The 23,400-nt window shown below is 37.2% G+C and overlaps 1 protein-coding gene and 1 non-coding gene across 2 annotated transcripts in view; one reads left to right on the top strand and one right to left on the bottom strand.

The window, feature by feature from the left end:
• LOC134753543 (GTPase-activating protein CdGAPr-like) overlaps positions 1–2,327 on the bottom strand; it is a 78,354-nt gene extending 76,027 nt beyond the window's left edge. The window contains exon 1 of the mRNA XM_063689453.1: positions 1,637–2,327. Coding sequence (XP_063545523.1) covers positions 1,637–1,690 — 54 coding nt within the window. The 5' untranslated portion in view covers positions 1,691–2,327. The remainder of the gene's footprint in view (positions 1–1,636) is intronic.
• Positions 2,328–23,019: 20,692 nt separating this feature from the next.
• Trnak-cuu (transfer RNA lysine (anticodon CUU)) lies at positions 23,020–23,092 on the top strand. The gene has a single exon. It is a non-coding gene; the product is annotated as a tRNA-Lys (tRNA).
• Positions 23,093–23,400: the final 308 nt, after the last annotated feature.

Here is a 23,400-nt window from a genome sequence, read left to right as displayed (position 1 = left end):
ACTGTAAATTGTAATATAATGATATGTATATTCTATAAAAAGGGACCTTATTGTCGATGGCGCTTACGCTATTATAAAAGATGCTCCGATATAAATAGAATGGCGCGCGACGCTGTGCGGCGTAAGCGCCATCGACAATAAGGTCCCTTTTCATAGAAAATGCCCCATATTCTTATTAGCTTATGCCCGCGACTTCGACTGCGTGGAATCAGTAACAGCAGCTAGAGTAAGTTTAGCGCCTGGATAAAGTGTAATAGCAAATTATTCAATTTGAGCATAAGCTTAATTGCTTGACTTAATATCATATACTGTTTAAGCTTTTAATGGTAAATATGGGTGGTAAAAAAATTAATTAAAATGTTAGTTGTTAGTGTTGTTACTGGCTAACTAAACCATTAACAAGGAGCCATAATAATAACACTGTGTGACTAACAAAGTTTATACAACAGCACAAACCACAAAAACTGGCTGTATTTATACAAATCCCAAGACTGAAACATGCGAAATAATTATAAACTGTAATAGATGTCATATATTAAAGAAAAAGTGAAGCCCTATAGTGGTGAAGGCCGGATTCGAACCGGCATCTTTAGCTATTGCAGCTAACGCCATGAACCCCTAGGCCACCTCACCACTGGAGGGCTTCGTCACTTTTTCTTTAATATATGACATCTATTACAGTTTATAATTTATATATAGTAGCGTGACTAATTAAAAAACACAAATCAAAATATTTAATAAAATAATTTTATTTGTTTCCAAAAGTTGTTCCTGCAAAATAATGATTAAAAAACAAAATTGTTAATATCTTTTAGTCAAGTAAACTGGACTCATAGGTACTAAAACAAATCAGAAAAAAAAATACATTGACCATACACATAATCTGACTTCATTATTGAAACATTTCATTATTTCCAATTAAAAATATGGCAAAATTGGGGTTTAAAAAAAAACAAGATAAGGTCAATGTGGAGAAGACCGGCATATCAATTTTTTAGTTGAAAAGACCATCAAAGGGCAAGAATTTTCATATTTATTCTCAGTTTATATCACTTAGACACAGTCAGACAGGAAGCTTTACTCATTCTGCTCTACCATTAACTGCTAAAATCTTCTTTAAGTGAAGTATGTGCAAAAACGCAAGTTAGAAGCAACAAAACAGCATGTGGAGTATGTACATAGTCTTACCTGATAGACAGCCTACTAGAGATGGGCCGATTATGGGCCGAATACGAATATTCGGCCGAATATTCGGTAGGGCTAAAATTGCCTAAAACGCTGAAAACAAGTTCATACAGGTATGCGATCTGCACTCCAAACATGTTTTAGACCCTTCCCCTCTGAACCGGCTGGGAATGTTTATGAAAGGAAAAGGAACCGCCTCAAAGAATTTGTTTATCCGGTATATATTTGGCAGTTCGAACCGAACTATTCGGCCAAATACAAACATTGAAAAATATGCCGAATACCAAATATTTGGCCCGTCTCTACAGTCTACCCCTACATTGACCCTTACCAGTAGTGTTTTTACATTGACATTACTAAAATTTGTGTATGATCCATTCCAATGATAATGGACACAAAAAAAGGGAGTAAAATATACAACATACAAGCAACACCAACAGCTACGGCTCACATTCTGTCCGCACAGGTACCAGCTCTCCGAGCAAACCCCGAACACCCGCCTCATATTCTCCAAATCATATTTATATCTGTTCACTTTAATATTTATCTACACGTCAAAACTTGTCTTGTATTCGCGCTATTTTCACTAAGGTTTTTTTATTTATTTTGAATGTGTGGATTGAAGTAAAAAAATAGTCTATGGAAGTCTTAATGCGAAACTCACAGCCACGTTCACATTTACACTAATTTTGAAGTTGGGTTGTGTTTATTTTGACTATTTTTGGCACTAAAGTAGGACAATTTTGTACTTCAAGTTGGCACGGCAAAAATCGAAAGTTTGATCGAGGTTCTCGTTTATTTACGCTTCGGTAAGCGCACGGAACTGTTTCAAACTGTTATAAATGCTAAAAAATGCTTACGAAAGTTTATTTCGGCACAAAAAACATTATTTAACGTTAAACTGGGCTACAAAACAAAAATAGAAACCAGAGTGTATACACGGCACATATTTTAACACCAAACATTGAACTTTTCAAGCGACTGCGGCGACCGTCGCGGGTAAATTAACAGTTATGTTAATTAGGCGACGCTATTATTTCGTTTTATTAGCGTTTTCTCGTAAAATAAACGCATAATTGCAAATCAAGGAGTATAATTCGATTTGACAGCGCCCTGCCTCCCGCGGCTCCCGCCCCGCGCACTGCGGTCGATCGCAGTGATGCCGACGCGGAGAATTTACCCCACAGTGGGGTAATTTAAATTGCTTACTTTTAACTCATATATTTCTCCTACTAATATTATAAATGCGAAAGTACCTCTCTCTGTTACATCTTCACGCTTAAACAGGTGAACCGATATAGATAAAATTTGGTATGAAATGAAGATAGTTTGAAGCCCGGGAAAGGACATCATCATCATTAACTTAAGAGTTATTCTCTTGTCGGTGGAGTATCTTCCAGCTTTCCCTATCCCGCGCCAGCTCTTTGACTTTTTGATACGACACGACCCCTACTTTTTCTTTCACTTGATCTAAAACGCTGCGTCTGGGTTTTCCTCTACCCCGCTTCCTTCCTATCCGCCCCTCCAGGATAGTTTTAAAGAAGTAGTCGTGTCGTATTAAGTGTCCAATCATTTTCCCGCGTCTATTTGCAATAGTGTTCAGAATAGCTCTTCTTTCACTCACTCTTCTTAGCACCTCCTCATTCGTTATCCTGTCTCTCCAACTAATGCCTTCCATTCGCCTCTAGCACCACATTTCAAATGCTTCCATTCTCTAGTTTTTATCAATCATCATCATCATAATATTCATAATCATTCCACGCTGAAGAAGTCGCGAGCAGAAGCTATAGTTGGTCAAGCAAATCTTGTTAAATTTGCCGCCTTTTTCTACTGACAAGATTTGCTTGACCAACTATAGTTATGGTATAGTTGGTCAAACCAAATTGTCAGTAAATTAGAACAAAAAAAAACTATACTTAACTTATCCTTTTCTTTTGGGTGTTAGTACTAGTTTAAGACAAAGATAGTATGATTATCTCTGTCTATGTTTGAAACGAGACAGTCCTTTGACAAACTATAATTCCTACAGAAACTCTAATAGAAAAAAAGGGTTGGATACGCAAGTCAAATATTTAAATACCCGACACATCAAGGTATTTATTAGCTATTTATTTATTTGCGCTTGGTGAAATTATGAGCAAGTAAAATAAAAAGCTTATTGTAACAAGATAAAAGTACACTAGACGTAAAACTGTTTTATATTAACTAAATTTGCAACTTTTTTACGCATTCGTAAACTTTTAGTAGAAGTAGATATCATAAATTCATAAGTTCGTTTCTATATTAACAATTTATAGATTTATAAGTGACAAATGACAAACGTGTTAAATGTAGATTGAATAACATTAAATGTTTTTAAACCAGTTCCAATAGAAGCATTAGTTCGTATACAAAACATTGACTTCCTCTAGAAATAAAACCCGGATTAGTCATTGTCGGCACAATGATAAAAAATATAATTGGGGCAATGACGCACCGAATCACACATTGCTTTGCAAATAAACAAAAAGTTGATTAGGTAAATAACATTGTGCAATCATCTCCTAAATGTGTACAATCTAGTGTTGTTAAAATACTAGTCTTGATGACTTTCGAACGTAAAATACTCGAAACCTTGACGGTTCAAGCTTTCAAGGCTCCGAGTGTTGAAGGTTGGACCTGAAAAAAGGTTCAGAACCTTAACGATTAAAGTTTTATATAAGCTCGTAAGTGCAAGCCTTTTAGACTGATGTGTAGGTATTGATTGAGCTCGAGCCTTAACAACTCGGGCCTTGGAAAACTCAAGCTTTTTGAGGCCTTTGAAAGCTCAAGCGCTTTAAGGCGTTAAGGCCCAAGTCGAGCGTTAATAAGTCCTAATCAAGTGAGCTTCAACAATAAGATTTGACAGTACATGTAGTAATTTTCTTTAATACCAGTACCAATACTGTTTATATTTAATATTCCCATGAATACTTAATTTATAATTAATTCCTGACAACATTATCTCATGAGAAACAGCAGACAGTACATAGATAACTCAAGTCCGCGGCAAAAACTGGAACTAATCCCTTAATGCTACTTGACGCTACACTAGCGCCACTGCCTTTGACGAAGATAACTTTGCGATTCTAATCCAGTTTCAATTGACAGATTACTTACGCAAGCTCTCTTATGATTCAAATGTGATTTTGGAAAATAAACTTTCAGTTGTTTACATAGAGCACAAACTTGCACAGCAAATATGAGTAGACATCGGTACTGAGTTCCCGTCAATTTCCATTTAGAAAAAGTGTTACTAGCAAGTTTATTAGACTATCATAGTTGATCTTATCGTCCTGTATTAAGGTTGTAATTCGTTTGAACCAACTGTAGTAATAAGGAAGTAATACATATCTGTCATCGATTGATATTATGCAAAGTTTAATGTTTATTTACATTTTCTTTTAGGGATAATGCTAGTTGCTAGTTATACAATTTTACTACATAGTTTATTGAAATGGTGAAGTAGATGAAAGTTGTTATATTTGCTGTACTAGATTTCGTAAAATGTGATAAGTAATGGATATGATTTTTACGTAAGTTAACAAATCAACGTTTGGGTATTTCCTGCTCCATATTATAGATGTGGCGTTGGGAAGAGTACTTTCGGATAGCAGCAAAGCTCTCATCAGACCATAATTTAGGCCGGCCTCACACAGCCGGAATGTCTCTCTGGTTTCATAATCTTAATTCAGATGCTTCATTCGGAGATTTCGGAGACATTCCGGTTGTGTGCGGCCGGCCTTATGGTGTGTTAATTCCATGCAGGCTCATTCATTAGCTTACAGGGAAACGGGGACAATCATAATATGTTACATTTTCAACCAAAAGGTACCACATTGTCGCTGTTCAATAAGGTTGATTTCAAATTAAAGCTGTATGGAAATAGCGCCTTATTGACAACCGACAATAAGTACCCTTTTAATTGAAAATGGCACATATGTTCTACGTTCTGCTGCGCAGAGACACAGTACGACATTACGAATTAGGGATATTTTCCCCGTGCAAGCTTCACTTCACGGCACTTCGATTGTCCAATTTACTTGTCTATTCATAAACATTATTACAACTTCATAAAGTCTAAAACGGTCAGTCAATCGTGTCGCTGTAAGTGCCTACATACATAAGTCCTAAAACAACAGGACACGGCAAAAACAAAACAAAACACGTACGCCATCTGCCGCCCATGCGGTGTGACCAAGTGTGACGCAACCGAGCGAGACAATAAATATTGCGAGCAAGTGCACAGACCGTTTGATCGTGAGTGGTCACAGTCCCTATTAATGCTTAGTTTATGATTACACCTCTGAAACGATTATGGCCGCTTCCCCACTTGGCGGCGCGTTATCGGTGCAGTACGCACACAGTACGCAGTACCGCGCCGCCAAGTGGGGAAGCGGCCTTAGATAGAATTTGCTATGGAGATACCTACAGTGAGCCCCGGGGAAGGACATAGGATACATTTTATTACAATAATCGTCATTATACGCAGACGAAGACGCGGGGAGAAGCTACATTTGTGACATTTTCAACCAAAAGGTACCACATTGTCGCTTGTCAATAAGGTTGATTTCATATTGAAGCTGTATGGAAATAGCGCCTTATTGACAACCGACAATAAGTACCCTTTTGATTGAAAATGGCACATTTTTCAATAAACGCTTACGCAGATTTATAAATTGCCTGTGCCCGCGACTTGGTATGCATGGTAGTTTAAAAATATATTCATGTTAACTATATTTAAATCTAAAAATGTTTATAAGTTTAAAAATGTTATGAAATATATAATTCATTATATTAAAGAACATATGTACATATATTTTTTTGTAAATGTAAAATGTGACCTGTAAAATTTGCTTTTACCAATAAAGTTCTGTATTCTGTATTCTTGTCTGCCACTTATATTAGAATTCTCCTGAGAGTCCTGAGACCCAGAAGCATCTGTTTTGTTTTTTAATTTGGAACCCTTAGTTACTCAACAAAAGTTCAAAATAGATTGTGGAATATGTACAAAAATTTGCACGCGGGGTCTTAGGAGGTTATAAAGCCAAAATAAGCTCAAGCTTGCCTATTAATCTGTATGAAAAACACTCATAACTTCAATGTTTCAACTAATTGCCTGTATTTTACGTTAAAAAAAAAACAAATAGCATAATACCTAGTACTTAATAATAAACCGTTAGCTTAGTCTATGTCTATTTAAAAAAAAAAACATTTTAACTTGTTCAACGATAATTGTCATAGTCATAGCATGAGTCAGCTGCCAAAATGACGTTGTCATTGAACTCACTGATCGTGTAGATATAACTGTTGGATAACGGTTAGAGAGGCAATCAGTTTTAGATAAGCACATAATAAACATCATTAAAAAAAAACCTTTTCTAATTACGTAAAACGTTACGTTATTTATAGTTTTATTTCAAAATTCTTAGATTGTATGACAGTTAATTAAGTTAAAAATCAGGACTTTTTAAATTTGTAACTGGTAACCCTAATTATTTATGATTAAGACTGAAGAACTAGAATTCGTGGTCATGAAATGAACAAAAAAAACTTTTTAATACAGTTGCTCAAAAAGTGCTACTTTTCGTGGCTGTTTAGCGTGCGGAAAGTTGGTTTTCGCAAACTAGTGCTTTTTACCTTTCCAATTTTTTTCATGACTACTTATTGATGAGTGTTAATATTAGTTTCCTTTAAACGTCGTAATCAGGGACCGGACAACCCTTTCCGCGATAAAACCCTTTCAATGGGTGACACTTAAACACGGCTAACACATTGAAAGACTTTCCCTTTTGAACTGCAAGCCTATTCATACCCTTACCTTTGACTAACCCTTACCGAAAAGCTAACCAAAAATAAGGCTAGCTCTTAATAAGGGTTACCCTTATCTTTAAGCGCTTTTTATAAAGGTTTCCCTTTGCGTAAAAGAGACAGGATTAGTATATATCTACGGTAGTGTATGAAAAGGAAAGAAAATACGTGCCTAGTCAAAGAACGCCGCCGTCGCCGCCGACGATCGCTCGGATTTGAAGTAATGTGTGCTTTATGAACAAGGTAGACGACTTAAATTAGCACGCTTATATGCTAAAAGGGAAGCCCTTTATAAGGCTAACCCTTATAAGCAATATGCAAGGTGTTGGTGAGCGGATGATAAGGGTTTTGTAAGGGTATTTGGGCTACCGATTACTCAAATGTGGTAGCTTTATATAAGGGTTTTTAAAACCAAAACAAAGGGTTTCGTCTGGCAAAGGGTATGGTGAGTTAAGCCTTATGCAATACCCTTATAAAACCCCGATAAGGGATAGCGGGCCGGTCCCTGGTCGTAATCAACATAAAAACCTACTGTTAATGTAAGATTACGAAAAATATGCATATTTCATATTTTATTACTTACCTCTTCATCATTATAAGTATTATAACACGTTTATTTTTTAATGTTGAAAAACCGTTCTTAATAAGTTGTCTGAATGGAACGGAACGCCTGTCAAAGAAGAGGCGTATTTTCTTACTGCAAGAATGTTTTAAGTTTCCAAAGGCAACATTCGATATTGTTTTTATAAATATACGATACACAAATAATCATAAATAACGATATTTAGGTAATAATAGTACAATGTTTTAATATTTACAATTGTTTCTGTCTTATAGAACATGCATTTGAAAAAAAACTTTCATTGAAGTGGGTTCAATAATAATAACAAAATCTATTCTAGTCGAATAAAAGCTAGAAAAACACTTCTTCATAATGTCAATGATGTCACAGAATTAATAATATAAAAGTTTCGAATTGCATTCCTTACTTGTTGCTTATCTTATTTTTTCGAAACTGTATTAAAAAACGTCGTTCGATACACGTGCGGAAATGTACTATTTTTCACATCACCAATTTGAAAAAGGGGTTTTTCTTCCCTGCTAGGAGAGATCAAAGTAGCACTTTTCTTCCGTGCTAGGAGGGATCAAAATCACACTTTTCTGTTCTAGCCTTTGGCATAGAGATAGTTTGATTCCCGGAGAAGGACATAGGATAGTTTTTATCCCGAAAATCATCCCTTAAGAGGGTCGAAAGCGGGGTGGAATTGTAATTAATGAAGTGCCTGATAATTTGATATACATAAGCAATTAAGCATATGCTCAAATTGCTTGCTGATTGGTATTACTATTACACAATCCAGGCGCTATTCTTTTCTTACTCAGCTGCGGTTTCTAAGTCCACGCAGACGAAGTCGCGGCCAAAAGCTCACTAGCCTTTTTAGTAAACCATAGAGTAACTTATACATACTGTGCCTTTAACATGTTTCTGACAAGTTTTCAGATAATAAAATATGACATTAATGCATCAAGGCGGTTTGTTTACAGAGGACCTACTGGGAAACGAATCTAAAATTTTTGCCTCTTCATCGCTCGAATATGCAAGTGACAGAGATGATAGATAACGAAATTTCGATTTTCTTGTTTCATAATAGATCCTTGTGGTAATGGCGCCACCTGCGCAGAGTTTCGTGTAATAGCTAGCCATACACGCACGGATTTGCCCGTCGCCTGAAAGATGTGTCTGGCGGACACATCCGTCAATGTGTGGCGAGAAATAGACACAGATTTGTCCGCCGGATGCCCGTCCGCTGCCCATCTGTGTCTATTTCTCGCCACACGGATGTGTCCGGCAGACACATCTTTCAGGCAGATCCGACGGGCAAATCCGTGCGTGTATGGCTAGCTAATATTCCCTATTGAGACCGGTGATTTTAATGATTATAGTCCACCAGGGTAATCAACATTCCTAAGCCACGTGTTAGTACAACAGGCTTATGAATAATACATGATTAAATCTGTTTAAATCATTATCGCGAACTAAGAATACCAATGACAAATTACTACTTGGGAATGACTCATCAAAATTGCCACTAACTACTTAATAATGGTGTAAGGTAATAAACACACACGCAAATATGTAATCATGTACTTATGATAACGGGCAAGAGCGAAATGAATTAATAAGTCGAGCTTTACAGAAAAAATTAATGTCATAATTATAAGGTCGCAATAAACCTATTGAAGATTGAATGTTGCTATGTTGCTTTTTAGAGTTCGGTACCCAAAGGGTAAAAACGGGACCCTCTGTCCCGTGTGTCACTAGGCTATTCATGAACCGTGATAGCTAGACAGATGATGTATTTCTGTTGCCGCTATAACAACAAATACTAAAAACAGAATAAAATAAATATTTAAGTGGGGCTCCCATACAACAAACGTTATTTTACTTCGTGCGCGAGTCCGACTCGCTATTGACCGGTTTTTAAATTATGATTTAAAATAGTTAAATGCAATACATACTTATAAAGACTTATAATTTTAATAAAAGGAATTATAAAGGGAGTTCCGCTGATATTACTCGTACATAAATCATCATATTGGACCAACTCTGAAACCGAAAGAATTTTTCAATACAATACAATATCAACATTCACTTCTTAGATCTAAAGGGGGGATTCCACCGGTGTGCGGCACTGTGCAAACATTTTAGTACTGAATATGCTTGTGTGAAAATATACCTACACTGTGTTTGTGTGCTGCTCCCACCAGAGATATAGTTAGTTAGTTTTGCTGGGCATTTTCCGCAAATCGACATCCAATGTGCCTATTTTGCGTAAAAAGGTTGCGCTACTCTAACCACCCCAGCTCCTCCACGAAGCCTAGCAAAGTCTTCAGGTTGCTAGTTGCCTCCTTTAGTGTGCAATGCATGGATTCCCTAGGTATTTGCTCTTATATACTTCTACCTGTCACCAGAGATATGCGAGGTGTTTGTTAAGAACCAATAGAATATCGTCCACGTCCTGTGCTGAGTGAGGATAGGTAAATGAAGTTATATTGGTTCATTCGAGGATATTCAATTCGAAAATTAGCACATCTCTGAAACGCAAGCCTAATGCTTCAACGTTTATTTTTGACCGCGCTTACGCTGCGTCTTTACGTAAGCGAACAACTCGCGAACGTAACGTAACGCGGACGTAGGACACTTATATCTTAAGGGACTTAAGGTATCAAAGGATTGATTGATTCACCCCGCGCCGCATTGCTTCGCTTCGCGTTCGCGTGTTGTTCGCCTACGTAGTACGCTGCGTTATCTTTTTCATTGCACAATTTGCATTATTTTTAAGATCCTTAAATCTTAACTTAAACGGATCCCTAAAATCGAGTAATAATGAAGCAAAAGTAATTTTTTACCTAACCACCATTTTTTTTGTAGTCATTGCTAGTAAGCAATAACACTTCAAAATGACCATTATTAGACCCTATGCCTTTGGAATAAGATTCACGAATGGTTAATTTTAATGGACGATGAGATAAGGCGTATAACGTGGTGGACACAAAAAAACGTTAATAGTCGCGCAGTTATATGATCCGTTATGTACTTATTTATCTATAACTGTTTCTATTGAAAAGGCTCATTATTGCAGTTATGATAGTGGCAAATACGAGTAAGTATGACTTGCCAGGGGCCTATCTATACTCCATATTAATATATGGCAACAATTCAGTATGTTTTTTTTTTTTGTTACATTTTATTTAATTTCTACTATTTAATGTCGCACTGTATGAGGTCCCTAGCCCCTAGCGATTTTCATATTGATTGCACAAAATTACATATCTAAATAGACGTAACTTACAATTAAGAGAAGGCTCTTAATTTAAGGGATCGTTTCCAGTTAAATTTTGAGTCAACAAAATAAAAATCGTCCCGTGCTCCTTAATATAAAATTTACAAATAAAACACTTACATATGTAATAAATACCTAAGCTTATAGGTGCAAAAGTGTTAAAATAATACATATTTAGCGTACAATTAATAATAACCCTTTCACGGCAGTTTTTAGTAATTGTGCGAATGTTAGACAATAGCTTCCGTTTGTATGTGTGTATGTTTGTACTGACATAACTGTCTTCACGGTCGATCGCGGTGTTTTTATATTGTTGCCAGTCCATTGTCTTTGGGTTCCGTAGGTACAAAATTAATGTACATAGCGATTTTATTGCATACTCAAACCAGGGCCCATAAGAGGGGGGAGGGGGGGGGGCTTCACGTCCCCCATGACCTTCTCCCTGGATCCGCCCTGTCTCCTCACACGAGTCACACGGTTTTCGGCATTATCTGAGACCATTGGCACTATTGGCAAGCATTATATCTCGCGCAACGTTCGTCTTATATCATAAAGAAAAGAGCGTATTCCCATCTTAAAGGCCGGCAACGCACTTACAACCCCTCTGGTGTTGCGGGTGTCCATGGGCGGCGGTAATCGCTTACCATCAGGTGATGCGTCTGCTCGTTTGCCTCCTATTTCATAAAAAAAAAAAAAACTCAACGGTCAACCGTTACAGCAAATCCTCATAAACCTTATATAAGGTGAAGCCAGATGAGCGTAATTTTGTGAGATGTGAGGCATGTGAGCTGCGTAATGTCGGTTGCTCTTATTTTTTGGCTGCATTCAGTTTCATACAAAATGCCTGTTTGGTTCACACGGCGGCGACGCAAAATAACATGTCTGCCGACATTATGTATTAGAATTCCTGCAGCTGAAATTACGCAGCTCACAAAATTACGCTTCCTGCTGTCTGTCTGTATCTATGTATGCTTAGATCTTTAAAACTACGCAACGGATTTTGTTGCGTTTTTTTTAAATAGATAGTGATTCAAGAGGAAGATTTATGTGTATAATACATCAGCATTGCACCCGTGCAAAACCGGGGCGCGTCGCTAGTCAATTATAATGGTAAAACATCAACTTGATGCTTGTTTGTCGCTACCGTACTACGAGTAAAATACACACGGACCCCTAAGCTACGAAAAACTATTCGCCATGCACTAATGATTACGACTATTACGCGCTATGATGGCAACGTGAGCGTATCATTTGCTTTCCTACAGATCATTAGAGTGTACAGTGGATTTTATTTATCACCTTGGTTGTAGCGACCATTCGGCTACAGCAGCGGTTCCTAACCTGGGGGTAAAACTGGCATTTTACGGTGGTCCCTTTCTACAAGAAAAAATATTAATGATTATGGAGGAGAGGTAAAATCGAGTTCCCTATTTAGTCAAAGGGGTGACAGTACTAAAAAGGTTAGGAACCACTGGGCTATAGCGACGTAAATTCAAAGTCCCATGAATTGAAAAGCATACTTTAGTACAAGATTCATCTGGATATAGCGACTTCGGGTGTAACGCCGAATCCGGGTGTAGGGACGGTTTTTAATGAACTATTTGTAACAAATTCTTAGAAATCCCATTCGGATATTGCGACCGGAATCGGTCGTCAAAGGGCAATCTTTGCCTATCATCAACATCATCAATCATCATCTGCCTGCGCCATTTCTTATCATCTGGGGTCGGCTCTCCTTGTCAGTTTTCTCCATTCCAGGCGATTTTGTGCGATATCTGGGTTTCATATTCATATCTGCTTGTTTCAGGTCTTTTTGGACCGTCGTTAGCCAAGTGGCGGAGGGCTTTCCGCGCCCACACTTCGTCGTTGGTATGTCTAGGGCTACTCGCACCATGTGGTCTTCGGGATGCCTGAGGATGTGTCCATACCAGCGTAAACATTTTTCTTGGACTTTTTCAACTTTGCCTATAACGACTTCCGGATATAATGACCAAATTACGGTGGTCCCTTCATCGTCGTTGTATCCGAAATCCACTGTATATTCATTGTTTCAATTGTTATTACATCTTCAGGCAGTTTCGGTCAATATTTTTCGCAATGGCAGATACATTCGTTCGCTACGGAGCGTAAACTTTAGTATGATACTCTTCTGGTTCGTATAGCCAATATAAAACAAAAATTTGAGTGACGAGTTTTTCACCCCGTTGCCATTTTTTGTAAAAAAAAACCGCTAATCCGATTTACCATTCCATTCAACATCTCATTCACATGTGAACAATGAATACAATACAATAATACTGTCAGCCAAGGTGGAATGTTTCCCAATGAAAAACGAATGCCATCCACACTTATCAGGGTATTGTTTGATTTGTTGGTTATGTAAATAATTATTAATATAATAATTGGCCCTTGTTATAACTGTAATAGAATTGGCATAGAGAACCAGTATTTTGCGCCATGAATTGTTGTTGTTTTGACAACAAACCATCAGTAATAGCTAGCCATACACGCACGGATTTGCCCGTCGGATCTGCCTAAAAGATGTGTCTGGCGGACAAATCCTTCAATGTGTGGCGAGAAATAGACACAGGTGGGCAGCGGACGGGCATCCGGCGGACAAATCTGTGTCTATTTCTCGCCACACACATCTTTCAGGCAGATCCGACGGGCAAATCCGTGCGTGTATGGCTAGCTATTCAGTGTGTTTATTGTTTCCATAAAAGCGGAGCGTAAATCTCAATTTTACGGCGCTTACGACTTACGACGTTTTGGTCGCATGGTACAGATTGCGATTGCGACAATTTCATTGTTTGGTATGGCTTTTCTATAGTAATAATAACTTAATGTAGTTCGTCCAATCCAATACAGTTCGTCTGTGTCGCATTTTTGCAAAATATATAAAAGACTGTGTTGTTAGTTCTTAGTTCTTACTACTGATCCGCGGAACTTTCTCACTTTACTAGCCAGTAGCCATTCGACATATAATAATGTCCGTTCGACAGCCCAGTACTACACATTTTAACCTTTATTTCAAGGCCATAAAGTCCACTAACGGTCAAGAGTGCTGATTTACACTGAACTAACTGAATATAACCCTTATTACAAACACATAAAGACTAACAACGATCAATTAAGATTCCCTGTTAAGCAATGAACTGGCTGAATTTACGCCTTATTATATAGGTAGGTATAGTCGCCATCAGATATATCGGAGCGCCCGAGGTGTTCACAATATCTAAACACGCACTCTAGCGCCTTGACAATAGAGGCGTGTTCAGATATTTGTGAACGCCTTGGCCGCTCCGATATATCTGATGGCGACTGTACAAACAGCGACTCTCTTAACTGTCCATCGGTGAACCTTATGCCTTTTGTAACAAGGTTTACGAACTGTAAGTTAACAGTGTGGGCGATGATATGAGATACAGTACTCACGACCGGTTGGTCGTCTGCTTTCTAAACCGGACTGTGACGTACGGTAGGCGGCAACCCGAAAATGACTAGGGCTAGTGTTACTGGTACATATTTTGCATAGTTTTCATATTGTACGTGCCAAATATTTTGTTCCTCTCTAATATCCTGGCTTTACTCCTTTGATAAATACTTGAATCTTTTGTACATTTTTATTTTAAATTGTTCTTGGGTGGGAATTACACTTTCTTATAATTATTCGTTATTATCTATTATTTATATTATCACAAAAATCTCAAGCCTTTTTCCGTCTCTCCATTTGACATCTCTAGTGTTGCCATCTGGTCAACATCCGAGTTCAACTTTTTAAAGTCTTAAAAACTATTTTACACGAAAGATATGGCACAGGCTATTAAAACTGACCTACACGATACTAGTATACTACAAATCAACAAGGGACGTTTTAATGAGATGCTATACAAATTTGTATAAACAAATTTAGCCTCATATAGTTAAGAATCATCACACTCCCCTTCTTAACTATGTAAAAAAATATATATTCTGTTTATTTCTTTAAAAAGCATGCATTTTACAAACTTAACTTTTTTGAGTTAAGGAGTCCATTATATTTATTTATTATATAAAGTATAAAGCAATGTTGACACTTGACAGGTACAGAATAAAAGTAAAAACATTTATTCAGCAAATGAGTCTCCAAAATTACAAAAACAAAAAAAAACATCCATTATTAATTATACAATACTATTATATTTTTATTATGGTACCTATATAGAATTGTTGTTGTTTTTGTTTGTTGTTGTTTGCCTTTGTATTAATGAAGAATGTTATTTTTCCTGTTTTGTTTTGATTTTTGTACGATAAAGTGTTTTACTACTACTACAAGATAGGAATTAAATTATTCTCTCATTTTAAGCATGATTTTCTTTATAATGTATCTAGCTTGAAAATCTATTCAATATATACACGGTACAATGCATTTCCATACTCTTCGATTTAGTATTAAGGATAAATATATTATGTTCTAGTGAAAGACTAGAACCCAGTCTTTCTAGCTTCCTAAGGCAATTGGGTACAGCCATAGTATATACAAGTAATAGACGCGCCACCGAGCGACCGGGTCAGGGGGTAAGAGAAATAATATTCATATAAAATTTGGGCAGCATTAGGATTTTTTTCTCCTTCACTCTTATAAATTTCGGTATTTCGCCATCGCCTCCTACTTATGATGCCACCCGGTCGGTGATAAGGACAAAGCATGGCACTATTTTCTCTTTCCTCTTATAGGAATCGCAATAAGACTATCTTTCTCTATAAAAGAGTGTCAGGCCATTGGGTACAGCGGACCGCAAAACCAAGATTGTACGACATGTCAGACATGTGCAATCTCGGATAGAAATTCACAATTATAGTAATTTTGTCTGGCTGTCTTATACGTTGTAGCTGCTAAATAACGGTGTTCGTGGAGCTGGGTTTGAATCCCGGTAAGGGCATTAATTTGTTTGTGTGTTCCTCCTGAGTTAAATATGGATGATTTCTATATGTGTATAATTTATTTTAAATACAGTGTAATACCCTATTTGCTGTAAATAGGGGGTATTAGTCCAATGTTCTGCCACCAGAGTGCAGCAGTAGCCCGTTTAGTAAAGCATAGAATAACTTATTGTTCATTTTGTAATTATTTATTTAATTAAAACACAGAGTTAAATATAACACAGCCTTTAATCGACGCCATGTCTAGTTGTTGTTAGTGTTGCCACAGATCTTAAAATACAGCTAAAGGATACGTTCATGTAGTTCCATAAACATCCCCCCTCTTTTATTAATATTAAACAATAACAATTTAATGTTTTATCTTATAAACTACTACTATAACTTACAGATTTAATTTCTCAGGCACCTTGACTATCCTGCCACTTCTAGTTTTTAATGCTTGAGGAGCATTTATAACAGGAACATTACCAGAAGCAGAAGGGCCAGCCAAATTATCGTTATTTAACAAAACTTCACCATTATCAGGAGTATCAATCAAAGTTTCATTATCATTATTAGGGGAAGTGCCTGTTACATTGTTATTTTGTAAATTCCTATCACTACTACAGCTAACAGCTGGTGCTAAGGTGCCTGTTGTAATATCTAAATCTAAATCATCAAACATATTACCATCATTTGTAATTTTAGGCTTATCATTATTTTCTATTTCTACGAAAGAGTCTACCACTATCATCCACCAACAAATATGAGCGAGGCTCATCACAACGTTTAAGGACCCTGCCTGGAACCCATGGAGAATCAATACTTTTTTTAAACATAACATTTTGGTTAGGGTTAAGGTTTGACAGAGACTTGGTATTCTTATTATAATATTGTTTTACAGAGTCATGATATTGCTCATATTTTTGTTTATCAATAGTTACTACTTTAGGTTTAAGACCGTTCAGAGATACAGGTATAAGTGAGTTTAAATTTCTTGAGTACATTAACTGAGCCGGTGAGGGCTGGTATGGCTTTTCTGTATTTCTATAATTTAACAGACCAAGGTAAGGGTCTGTATTTTTTTTTTTTTTTTTTAATATATAATTTTGGTTAGGGTTAAGGTTTGACAGAGACTTGGTATTCTTATTATAATATTGTTTTACAGAGTCATCATTTTGTAATTATTTATTTAATTAAAACACAGAGTTAAATATAACACAGCCTTTAATCGACGCCATGTCTAGTTGTTGTTAGTGTTGCCACAGATCTTAAAATACAGCTAAAGGATACGTTCATGTAGTTCCATAAACACTTATACATACCAGTGTTGGCCGAAACGTTAATGCAATTAACCATTAAGCAGTATAAATTTAACCGTAAACTGTAATCGTCCGTTGCGGTTTACGGTTCAATTTGTACTGGTTAATTGCAATTAACGTTCGGCCAACACTGATACATACTGTGCCTTTAACAGTTTTTTGACAAGTTTTCAGAGATCATAAAATATGACATTGATGCATCAAGGCGGTTTGTTTACAGGGGACCTACCGGGAAACGCGAATCCGAAATTTAGCTATCTGCCTCTTTATCGCTCGAATAAGAGTGACAGAGATGTTAGATAACGAAATTACGATTTTCTTGTTTTACGATAGACCCTCAGATTGTGGTAGTGGCGCCCCCTGCGCAGAGTTTCGCGTAATTTTTCCTTATTCAACGTATATAATTTTTGTAAATCGAATAATACAGTCCGTTACGCGTCATCAATTTTAAACCGATTTAAAATACACTATCACTTCTTATTAAGGTCGATAATCGTTTTATTTTTCAAAATAGAACTTCACAGGAACGTCAGGAGTCAGGAACAGCACCGAACATCGCGAACATGTACCGATCAACCGATTTAAACTAAACTTTATTACAAGCGGTTTAAGGTAGAATTTCATTTGCAAAGGATATTTATTACAATTTGTCAACATCAACACATAATTGAAAGCATTTCCCACGCTCATAAGCGACAGTTAACGGTTACCAGTTTTACTTGATAATTTCACTTTGACATGAACATGACAAAAGGTACTAGCTCGTGAAGTTTTTAACAGTTATCATACATAGCCATACATAGTTATTTACATACACAGATACATAGGACTTTGACATACAGAATCATTGGCTAGTTTTTTAGGGTTCAGTACCTCAAAAGGAAAAAACGGAACGCTTATAGGATCACTCGTGCGTCTGTCCGTCTGTCACAGCTTATTTTATCCGAAACTACTGGACCAATTAAGTTGAAATTTGGTATGTATACATAAGTAAGTTTGTGACCCTAAGATGGACATGTAACGTAAACAAATGAATTTTAAACATGGGGGCCACTTCTGGGGGCAAATGACAAAATCAAAAAACGAAGTTTTTTAAACTATCGTGCTAAAATGTGCAATCAAGCGTGAGTCGGATTACTTAGTTTTTGATCCGACCGATCCGACGAGTTTTTGTCGTCCGGCGGCCCCTTTACGATCTGCCTGATCTTACGATCGGCCCCCGACATATATACAGAAGTGATACCAAGCGTGCAAAAGCTAGCAATTCAGGGTCTTTTTTTACACGACTTGGACTAATGACCACATGATATTGAACTTTAGATGAGGTCAACTAGTGGCCAATGAGCACATGAGCAGTCAATGACCGCGTGCGATTAGTAGCTGTAAGGCTTTCGCAATTAATAGCGGTAATTATAGTCGGTCAAGCAAATCTTGTCAGTATAAAAAGGCGGTAAATTTAAAAAATGAAGAAAATTTTAATTTCGCGCCTTTTTCTACTGACTAGACTTGCTTGACTTGCCAACTATATAATAGATACTTTAAAGATTCATACAGTGACCAGAAGTGGCTAAAGAGGAAGGGGGGTGTCAGGGTGCGTAGCCAACGTGCCAATACTATTGCACGCAGCAATACTATTGTTAGGCAGGGATTTTAAAACATACGCATGTTTACCCCTATAACTATTTTTTATTTAAGCTGAATTGCAAAAAATAGGACAAGTGCGAGTCGGACTCGCCCACCGAGGGTTCCGTACTTTTTAGTATTTGTTGCTATAGCGGCAACACGAATACATTATTTGTGAAAATATCAATTGTCTAGCTATCACGGTTCATGAGATACAGCCTGGTGACGGACAGACAGAGAGACAGACAGACGGACAGAGGAGACTTATAGTGACCGGGATATAGACCGTGATTACCTTTTGTATTTTATTGTGAGTTCGGTCAATATAAGTCTAGTGAAACTAACCGTGAATCATTCAAAACTATAGAGGAGTCTTAGTATTAGTAATAAGGTTCCGTTCCGTTGACGGAACCCTAAAAACGGTCTAAAGCTGGTCTGTTTAAAAATATCAAACGCTACATTCAGTTTACATTTTACTTAAATGCCTACTAGTGGGCGAGACACGACCACGACGTTTAACGTAAACAAAACATTCTATAAAAAGACACCGAGGGTGCACCCACTTGATTTGCTACATTTATTTATACAAAGTGGGGGGGGGGGGGGGTTTGAATATGGGGTAACTGTCACAAATAAGGAGAAAGATAAAAATCAGCGCTACAGCCACCTGAGCCACCGAGTTGAATGTTTTGCGAGGGTATTTTATGCGTAGTGACTACACACAGACTACAGTCACTGTAGTCTGGCAAACATACCATGTTGCCGGCCGTTAAGATGGTATACAGTCCTGGGCAAAACTATATTTATTGTTTATTAAGAACAAATGTGTCGTTTCCCAGCAAAAAGTCCCACTTTGTCGCTTGCCATAAGGACGCCAGGTTATTAGTATAAAGATACGAGCAAATCTCGTTCTTATGGTTAGCGCCAAAGAGGGACCTTTGAGTAGACTTCGACACATATGTCTAATTCTTTGGCAAGGTCACTAATATTGCGTAAAAGAATATCTGGAGCGATCTAAAGCGATGTTGACAAATTGGTTCTGAATTATACTTATTTTGTTGACAAAATAATCCAATGGAAAGGGCAAAGAACACTTGTTCTTGTGATTGTGTGTTGTTGTCAGGGGTCGGAAACCGTTATTTGCTCCATACAAAAATACCGGTATTATTACGTTCTTTTTCGTTCTTTTGTTAAATATAATTTCATTTTTAATGGGACTTTTAATAATGCAAAATTGTTTCCTAAATACATGATTCAGTCCTACGTAATGAGCATAAAAAAAATTAAAATATTGGGCTATTTCGGAGTTTTTAAAAAATACCGGTTCCGAGCCCTGGTTGTTGTTTGTTGTTGTTGTTGTTTGTTGTTGTTGTTGTGTTGTTGTTGCTGTTGTTGGGCACTTGTGTCGTATGTAGTTACCCTGCAAGGGTTCTAGTACTACGTAAACATTGGTCATATTATTCGGACCCATCACACTGTATTGTATAGGATTCAACCATAAGTTAGATAATATAAATTTACCACCAATATCCAATATTACCGTCACAAATAGTCTATTTTAAAAACTTGCAACACTGAACGCCTTGACAATTTCCAAATTTTAAAATAAGAACGTCCGTTTCCCGTCAAGTTCATTGGCACTTCCGTTAACTGTCAATTAGGTTCGTCTCGTCACAAGGACGTATGTGCACATCGCCGACTAGAATTAGTTACAACGTACAGTCACGGACTTTAATTGTTGAGCCATTTAGGGTTTATTTTACATTGTACATTTCATACCGTTAGTATTGCAACCAAATTAGCTTGAACCTTAGATGGATCAACAATCCTTAAGCAGTTCAACTGCACAGCTGGTTACTATACTAAAACTGCGCAGTCGAATGCCACCATAGAAGTTAGGATCCTTAGAAGTGGTCTACAGCGTGCGCCCGTGAGGGCCGCGCTCGCGAACATTCGCCATGTTATAATATGAATGGTCGAGTAGATTCCACGCCCTCTTTAAGCTATGGGAACCTTAGGTATACTCACCGGCAGGAACACAACACTATGAGTAGGGTTATGTTCCTACCATTCATTCATCTTCCTCGCGTTGTCCCGGCATTTTGCCACGGCTCATGGGAAACTGGGGTCCGCTTGGCAACTAATCCCAAGAATTGGCGTAGGAACTAGTTTTTACGAAACCGACTGCCATCTGACCTTCCAACCCAGAGGGGAAACTAGGCCTTGTTGGGATTAAAGTCCGGTTTCCTCACGATGTTTTCCTTCACCGAAAAGCGACTGGTAAATATCAAATGATATTTCGTACATAAGTTCCGAAAAACTCATTGGTACGAGCCAGGGTTTGAACCTGCGACCTTCGGATTGCAAGTCACACGCTCTTACCGCTAAGCCACCAGCGCACCATTTTTACTACCATCCACAAAAAATATTATTTTGTAAGAGTAAACTTACGTTTCCGCCGTCGGTGTCCAAATTTCACAACCTACGTCGTTGCATGGTTGCGTATCTGAAAAAAAAAACGTAAAATCAATCATCGACCAATCCACACATTAGGAATTAACCTGTAGCAAATTCCGCTTACGAAAACAACGCTTTTTGCCCGATTACGGCGAAAACAGGTAAATTATGAGTTATTGTGTAAAATAGTTACTGGATTAAGTACCCAACCGTCAACGAACTAGTATGTCACTACTTATAATTTTGGGGGCAAATATAATCAATATAATATAATATTCGTATGAATAACATTACTTTTAATGACATTGATATTGTCAGTGGCATGATAAGAATAAAATGAAAAATTCTGCCAGTTGAAATTGCGGAATAGACACTTACTATATAGAGATTAGCCTGAAACGGAATGGTATGAAAATAGGTATGGAAGCAAGGTATGCAGTATGACAATATATTCAGTTCAATCTGATCCGCACAATAAAATGAAAAATTCTGCCAGTTGAAATTGCGGAATAGACATTTACTATATAGAGATTAGCCTGAAACGGAATGGTATGAAAATAGGTATGGAAGCAAGGTATGCAGTATGACAATATATTCAGTTCAATCTGATCCGCACAATAAAATGAAAAATTCTGCCAGTTGAAATTGCGGAATAGACATTTACTATATAGAGATTAGCCTGAAACGGAATGGTATGAAAATAGGTATGGAAGCAAGGTATGCAGTATGACAATGTATTCAGTTCAATCTGATCCGCACATACATATCGGGTGTCCCTAGAAACCAACGCAAAGACTTAAAGGGCTTATATATTTTTATGAACTAAAATAGCTTAACGTGACAGAACAAATCGCGGCGAAGACTACATACGGCCTAAGTGTGTCGGTGATCGGTCAATTATTTGTTCTACGATACGGTACGAACGACCCACAAATATCTTACAAACCGAATAACGGTACTAAATGGCCAATAATTATTGAGATTTCGTTAAAAAGCCGAAATAAGTCGGACCCGCACATGGATGGTACCGTCCTATTAGGATTTAAAACACAGATGAGATTTACGGAGTAAAATGACAGCAGTTTAAAAAAAAAAAAAACACATTTAGAATTATTAACTAACACGGGTCCACGGGAGAATAATCGCGTAAAAACTGACGTTTATTTATGGCCTGACGTTTCGAATGTGACGTTACGTTCGTGGTCACAGGCAGACTGGCGAGGATTTGTATCAACATCTTCATGTTGCGCGTGTTTTGCGAAATACCGGTGCATTTATTTTTTGCAAGTAAAGAATTTTATAATGAGTATAATGACAGAGAGTAAGTTGATATACACTCGTGATAATGCTTGTAATCTTTAAGAAAAGTAGTCGGTAAAAAGTCTGCTCTTATTCATACTTTCAATAGAAACATAATGTAAAGCAAACAAAATAGTACATTATTTTAAAAGTTGTTTTACATTTATTTTCGTTTCAATAATTTATTAACAATTTTATTTCAAAACGGAAACCATAATTCAGCTCTTACGTATTTATGGGGACATAAAAATAAATCTTTAAACTGGCAACTCTAATATTGCTCGCATTCGATATTTAAAAATCAAATTTATTCATAGGTAGCTAGTTAAAAATAACAGCAGTAGCTGCGCTCCAATCTAATACAATTCTTATAATCTTTCACATAAGATCGTGGGTCGTCACAATTCTTACGGTTAAAACACTACTTAGTAGTTACAAAAGAGCGTAAGCGGCATGTAAATTATATGAAGTTACGCCATTTTGACAAGAAGGCAAACTCGTTTTCAAGAGTTAACCTTGCTCGGAAGCAGTAAGCTAAATTGGGTCACTCGGACACAGCCCGGCTAGCTCAGTCGGTAGAGCATGAGACTCTTAATCTCAGGGTCGTGGGTTCGAGCCCCACGTTGGGCGAAACAACTTTTTGTTTTTTTTTCTGATTTGAGTAACCTTTGGTATGCTTAGTAGCAGATCTGCTCCATAAAGTAACATCCATGAAGTTGTCTAGCTTGCTATTTAAATAGCAATTTTTTGTCAGCGCATACGAAAGGTTAATCGACATTATTCCATTTATTGAAGTATTTTATAAATGTATGAAAAGCGCACGTCCATATTTATATTTATTTGTACTTTATAGTATATGTATCCTTTTCATACTTCAACGGTTGGACCGATTACCGATGTAGAAGAAATTCTTTAGGAAATAGTCTCGGACGGAAGTC

The sequence above is a fragment of the Cydia strobilella genome, chromosome 27 (assembly GCF_947568885.1).
Source record: "Cydia strobilella chromosome 27, ilCydStro3.1, whole genome shotgun sequence".
In the NCBI taxonomy this organism is placed as follows: Eukaryota; Metazoa; Arthropoda; class Insecta; order Lepidoptera; family Tortricidae; genus Cydia; species Cydia strobilella.
Note: the sequence above shows the minus strand (reverse complement) of the source record. Positions and strands in the feature narration are given on the sequence as shown.